A 6,875-nucleotide genomic window follows, 5' to 3' on the forward strand; every position below is an offset into this window, starting at 1 on the left:
GCACTTACAAAAGACAGACACATTGAAGGACACGCATGCGTAGACACATACAATACGAATACAAAATACAAAATGGCTAATAGTTAGCAAGGTGAGACACACATAAGAAAGAAGGAAACAAAGGACCACTGATGAGGTCACAGAAGTGTGACGAAAGAACTCTGGCCAAAATAAGATTAAGATTAATGTAATATAAAGCTGAAGCAAATTAACACCAAATATACAGTGCGTGTGTTTTTATTGGCTAAACTGGCAATATGACCATCCCCAAGTACAACAATATATATATATATACACAGGGTGGCCCAGGCATCACAAAGGGGTTTCACTATTAAATAACCTTTTCAATAATTATTTAATTCTTGTTTTATTTCATATTTATATACAAATGACTCTAAAATTTAAGCATGGAAAAGTACACTGCTGAACAGTGAACACATATGAAATTTTATTATCAAAACCATGGACCAATAATTCGGACTCAACGAGCATATTTGTTGCCATTATGGAGCAATGAACTGTCTAAGTGAATCAAGGATCAGTAAATGACCTTCCAAGAATAGGCAGACCTTGCTCCGTTTAGAAACAAAGCCATAGTCAGGCATGTGAGAGAGAGTGTAGAAGAAGACCCAACAACATCCAACATGAAGATGTTCTGGACAAGTTGAAGTCTGCAGGACATCACTCCAATGAATTTTAAAGACAATGAATCTTTTCTGTATAAAATCCGATCAGTGCAACAGCTGAAAGAACCAGACTATGCTGCTAGATTACAATATGCCACAAGATTCCAAGAATTAGCAAGAGAAAATCCAGAATTTCTCCATAAATTGATTGTGGCCGATAAAGCCCATTTTCATTTGAATGGGTTCATTAATAGACAAAGCTGAAGGATTTGGTGTTAAGAAAATCCTACAGCAATCCATCAAAGAGAGACGCATCCCATTAAGTGTACCATCTGGTGTGGAATGACTTCAAAAAAAGTGATAGGACCTTATTTCTTCGAAAATGAAGAAGGAGACACTGTTACTGTCATGATCCAAAATTTCTTACATCCAGCAGTTCAAGATATGCTTCGTATGTGGTTTCAGCAGGAGGGAACCGCAACTCACACAACAAGGAACACAATGGATGTTCTCAGGCAAATTTTTGATAAAAAATTAATTTCTCAATTTTCAGAGATAAACTGGCCATCTTGTTCTCCAGATTTAACCAGCCCAGACTTTTGTCTATGGAGCTATCTTCAGGAAAAAGTTTATGTCAACAAGTCTCAAAAATAGCATTAGAACAGAAATTAGATCACTGGAGCCACAAACATTAAGAGCCGTTATGGAAAATACCTTAGAAAGAGCCCGTTGTTTGTGTGAATTGGAAAATGGAAGCCATTTAAAAAATGCCGTCTTTCACAGCTGGGGGAAATAAATCTCACATCCTTTTTCTATAACTTACTTACTAAAATATCACAATTTTAAAATAAAATAAACAAGATATTAAATATTGAAACCCTTTCGTGACTTCTGGACTACTCTGCATGTGCATATATATATGTTTGTTTGTGTGTGTGTGTATATATATATATATATATATATATATAGGTTTGTAAAACATAGATGTATGTGTGTGTGTGTGTATATATATATATAGGTTTGTAAAACATACATATATACATATATATGTATGTGTATGTATTTGAAAAACCCAAGAGACCCACATCCCCTTGTCACAAACACAAGGGAATTCAAAGAACCAAGATTAAAGTGAAATGAAAAAGAAAGGAAAAGTGGTGGGCATGGCTATTGCTTTGTGAGGTGGGAGGGGAAAAGGGCTGTGGGAGAAAGGCAGGTGGGAGGGGAGGAAGGTAACATAGAGATGCTAAAAGTAGGGGACGGAGTTTCATGCCAGTCAAAATGAAAAGAACGTATTAATTTGGCCTCTATCCCTTAAATTCTCATTATTAACGCAGGAAATGAATTTAAATCTTCTGAATCCTTAACTACATGTTTACACTGAGTGTATGTGTGTGCATACACACTCATTATATATATATATATATATATATATATATATATATATATATATATATGAAACAAAACAGTAAAGTGGAAATTTTTTGGTGTTATTTGTTCTCCATTACATTTGTTTCATTTGCTAATAGGAATTACAAAGTTTTACATGTTAGATGGAAATGTAAGAAATTTCCTACTAGAAATTCTTCAGAGAAAAAACATAATCTGTCCAAAGAATTTTTGATAGGAAAATTCCCTACATGTCTATCTAACATGCAACACTTTGTAATTCCTATTAGCAAACGAAACATGTGTAATGGTGAATAAATAATCCAAACAAAATTTCCACTTAACTGTTTTGTTATACAGTAACTTTGCAAATACTCTTCCATAATTCTCAATTTTAATATATATGTTTTGACTAAAAAAAAAAAAAGCAACAACTGAGACTACATACTGGATTGTAATAACAGAATAAGCAGATGTACTTCAAGAGGAAATAGTTGAGATTTACCCAAACAACCTACATAATATATATATGATAAAGAACCTTGCAGACTCAGAGGGGCCAACTTCCCGGTTTCTATGACAGGACATAGATCTGTCACAGGGTATGACTCATTTTTGCCAGCTCAGTGGATAGGAACAACATGAAATGAAGTGCTTTACTCCAAGAACACAATGAATTGCTCAGTGTAGGAACTAAAACCAGAATCTTATGATCATGAGTCAAACACACTAACCACTAAGCCATGTACCTCTACACAAATATATCATCATCATCTGTTTTCCATGCTGGCATGGGTTGGACTGTTTGACAGGAGCTGGCAAGCCAGAAGACTGCACCAGGCTTCATTGCTTGTTTTGGCATGGTTTTTTTATGACCGGATGCTCGTCACACACACACACACACACAAATAATACAAAATGGGACAAGAACGCAAAACATCCAAATAGATGATACAAGGTCATTCGGAGTTTTCCTTCCTCAGTCGAGATCCAGATTATCTTTGCAATTTTGGCTGGTTATATATATATATATATATATATATATATAGGAAGTTAGTTTTTGTATGTGGCAGATGTTCAGGTGCAATAAACATTGAAAATGTGCAGAAAACAACTTCTGTAACAATCCAGGGAGAAAAACTAGACGTAGTTGATAGCTTCCGATATCTGGGTGACCGGCCTTCGTGCCGGTGGCACATAAAAGCACCCACTACACTCTGGGAATGGTTGGCATTAGGAAGGGCATCCAGCTGTAGAAACTCTGCCAAATCAGATTGGAGCCTGGTGTAGCCATCTGGTTCACCAGTCCTCCGTCAAATCGTCCAACCCATGCTAGCATGGAAAGCAGACGTTAAACGATGATGATGATGATGATGATGGCTGTGTGGAAAGAAGCTTGCCTCCCAACCACATGGTTCTGTGTTCAGTCCCACTGCATAGCACCTTGGGTATGTGTTTTCTACTATAGCCTCTGGCCAACCAAAGCCTTGTGAGAGGATTTTGTAAACAGAAACTGAAAGAAGCCTATCCTATGAATTATATATATATATATGTGTGTGTGTCTATCTTCATGTCCCTGTAACTGAGTGGTTCAGCAAAAAGAGACCAACAGAATAAGTAACAGGCTTTAAAAACAAAGTCCTGGGGTCAATTCGTTCAACTAAAATACTTCAAAGCAGTGCTCCAGCATGGCTGCAGTCTAACAACTGAATCAAGTAAAAAGTAAAAGATGTGTGTGTGTGTGAAAGTGCATGGCCTAGTGGTTAAGAGTACTGCCCTCGTGACCGTGAGATCATGGTTTCAATTCCCAGATCAAGCATTTCATGTTGTTCAGTTCACTCAGCTCCATTGAGGGGGAATTGTTGGCCTGCTTGCTTAGCCAGCAGGGTGGAATCATTGGCAAGCTAAAACCATGCGAAGTGCACATTGTTAAGTAATAGGAAACACAGAAAAGTTAACTGGTATTTTTAAGCTTATGCATACACATGTTTCTGCAAGCCAGCAGCTTACTTCTTTGGTATTTCAGTAAAATGTAGTTTTTGCTTAAATACTGAAGAGGTGAGGCACTGGTTTACAGAAACACGTGAATATCAACTGTGACTGTGTAGGAACTGAGTGTACTCAGTTCTGTGCATCTGTACTCGAGACACAAGAAGTGAGCTTTGATAGTGAGGTACTTTGTGGAGGAAGAAGTCATGAAATGCATAAGCTAGCTTTTAGTTGGATTTTTAGAGGCGAGTGTAGATAAAATGAGGGCCATGATTTTGGCAATGATGGTGTTGTTTAGAGTAGAGCAAGTTAACCAATCAGAAGAGAGGGGAGGATAAACAAAGCAAAAAGAGATATGAAAAAAAAGCAAACAAACAAGGAAAACTCAGTGGCAGGAAAGAAGGAGTTCAGAAGAGTACAGAAAGGAGTACATGAGTTGGAGGGATTAAAGTTAGGTGTGCGTTTTGTTGCATCTCATGTCGGTGTGTGTCTGTCGTTTTACTTAATGTGTGCGTATGAGGTGGACAAGTCCGGCCAGAGGGAGAGGGGAGTGATGTTGAAGTGAGACACCCGATTCTTCACGAGGACCAACCCCCAACTGAGTAGAACCTACCCCCCCGCCCGACTTGAAACACTTACCCAGCCCATTTACATGTCCAAGCATCAAAACCTTGCCCTACCCAACCCATCACCAACACCATCCACCTAGCCCAGCTTCCTTCTCATCTTGCCATTTCTCCCTCCTCCTCTTCCTCTTCTTCTTCTGTTCATCTTTTTGCTGTTATTATTATTGCTGTTGTTGTTGTCGTCGTCGCTGTTGCAGCTTCATCATTTGAAGTTGTGTTTCGGTGGCAGGGAGCATCCAGATCTGTGGATGATGAGGTTGGCAACGTAGTGGGCACATCGGACACACTCGGCTATGGGCTTGTCCAGCACCAGCTGTGACAGGAAACCTAAAGAGGGAGACAAACAGTGCAAGAGAGAATAAAGAGTGGTGAAGAAGTCATAAAGTGTGGCAGCACTGTAGCTAAGAAACAAGAAGCAAAATGAAACTGACAGGCAGATACACACAAAGATAGGTAGGCAGAGAGACAGAGAGACAGAGAGACAGATAGATAGGTAGACAGAGAGACAGATAGCTAGAGAGACAGAGAGACAGATAGATAGAGAGACAGATAGCTAGAGAGACAGAGAGACAGATAGATAGAGAGACAGATAGCCAGAGAGACAGATAGCTAGAGAGACAGAGAGACAGATAGATAGAGAGACAGATAGCCAGAGAGACAGATAGCTAGAGAGACAGAGAGACAGATAGATAGGTAGACAGAGAGACAGAGAGACAGATAGATAGAGAGACAGATAGATAGAGAGACAGATAGCTAGAGAGACAGATAGCTAGAGAGACAGAGAGACAGATAGCTAGAGAGACAGAGAGACAGATAGATAGAGAGACAGAGAGACAGATAGATAGAGAGACAGAGAGACAGATAGCTAGAGAGACAGAGAGACAGATAGGTAGAGAGACAGAGAGACAGATAAGTAGGTAAGTAGATAGATAGATAGATAGATACATACATACATAGCTATACTGATAGACAGATAGATAGATAGATAGATAGAGTGATAGACATGAAGATAGACATAAAGATAGACGGACATAAATAGATAGATAGACATGATGATAGATAGACACAAAGATAGACCGAGATAGATAGATAGATAGACACAAAGATAGACCGAGACAGATAGATAGACACAAAGATAGACCGAGATAGATAGATAGACACAAAAATAGACCGAGACAGATAGATAGACACAAAGATAGACCGAGATAGATAGATAGATTGACATAGATAGATAGACACAAAGATAGACCGAGATAGATAGATAGATTGACACAAAGATAGACCGACAGACAAAGATAGACCGACATGGATAGATAGATAGGTTTCTTTATTAGCCACACAGGGCTCAGAAAGACCTGAAGATAGATAGACACAAAAATATACCGAGATAGATAGATAGACATAAAGACAGACCGAGATAGATAGATAGACACAAAGATAGACCGACATGGATAGATAGACATAAAGATAGACCAACATGGATAGAGATAGATAGATATTAAAACAGCAAACAGGAAATTCTTTTGTGTATTATCTATTCCATATAACGTTTCATGATGGATAGGCAGACAAACAGACAGACATCAGGTGGGTTGGGGCAAAAGCAGGAGTAGTTTTTCTAAGAAAAACTCAAAGTGAAGTCACATGGTTTAGTGGTTAGGGAATTCAGCTTGCAATCATAAGGCTGTGAGTTCAATTCCCAGTGGCACATTCTATCCTTGAGCAAGACACTTAATTCCATGTTGCTCCAGTCCACCCGGCTGGCAAAAAATGAGTTGTACCTGTGTTTCAAAGGGACAGCCTTGTCATATTCTGTGTCAAGCTGAATCTCCCTGAGAACTAAGTTAAAGGGTATGTCTGTGGAATACTCAACCACTCGAACGCTAATTTCACATGCATCCCCCCACCACCACCAACACCCCCATACATACCTCCAACAAAAGCATCTCCAGCAGCATTGGTGTCAACAATCTCCTCGAAATTGATTGGAATTACTTCATATTTCTCCACCTTCCCCTCTGAAATTATAAACATAGAACAGACAGATGCAGGTCACATGACTATGAAGATAATAATGATGATGATGATGGATATGATGATGATGATGACAATGGTAGTGGCAGTGAAAATAAGGGGATCTATTTTAAAACGGGGGCACCAGTTTTCATTTATGTTTTATGTAGTGTTTTTGGTACGGAAAGACTTTCAAACTTCGTATACTTATCTATTTTGTGTTATAGAACAG

The 6,875-nt window shown here is 38.7% G+C and overlaps 1 protein-coding gene across 1 annotated transcript in view; it reads right to left on the reverse strand.

Annotated features, from left to right (window-relative positions):
• Window positions 1–6: 6 nt before the first annotated feature.
• The window catches only part of LOC106879416 (uncharacterized), a 40,870-nt gene continuing 34,001 nt past the window's right edge, over window positions 7–6,875 (reverse strand). Inside the window, exons 10-11 of the mRNA XM_014928972.2 lie at window positions 6,562–6,648; window positions 7–4,957 (exon numbers count right to left, since the gene is read on the reverse strand). Coding sequence (XP_014784458.1) covers window positions 4,833–4,957; window positions 6,562–6,648 — 212 coding nt within the window. The 3' untranslated portion in view covers window positions 7–4,832. The remainder of the gene's footprint in view (window positions 4,958–6,561; window positions 6,649–6,875) is intronic.

The sequence above is a fragment of the Octopus bimaculoides genome, chromosome 29 (genome assembly GCF_001194135.2).
Source record: "Octopus bimaculoides isolate UCB-OBI-ISO-001 chromosome 29, ASM119413v2, whole genome shotgun sequence".
Classification (NCBI taxonomy): Eukaryota; Metazoa; Mollusca; class Cephalopoda; order Octopoda; family Octopodidae; genus Octopus; species Octopus bimaculoides.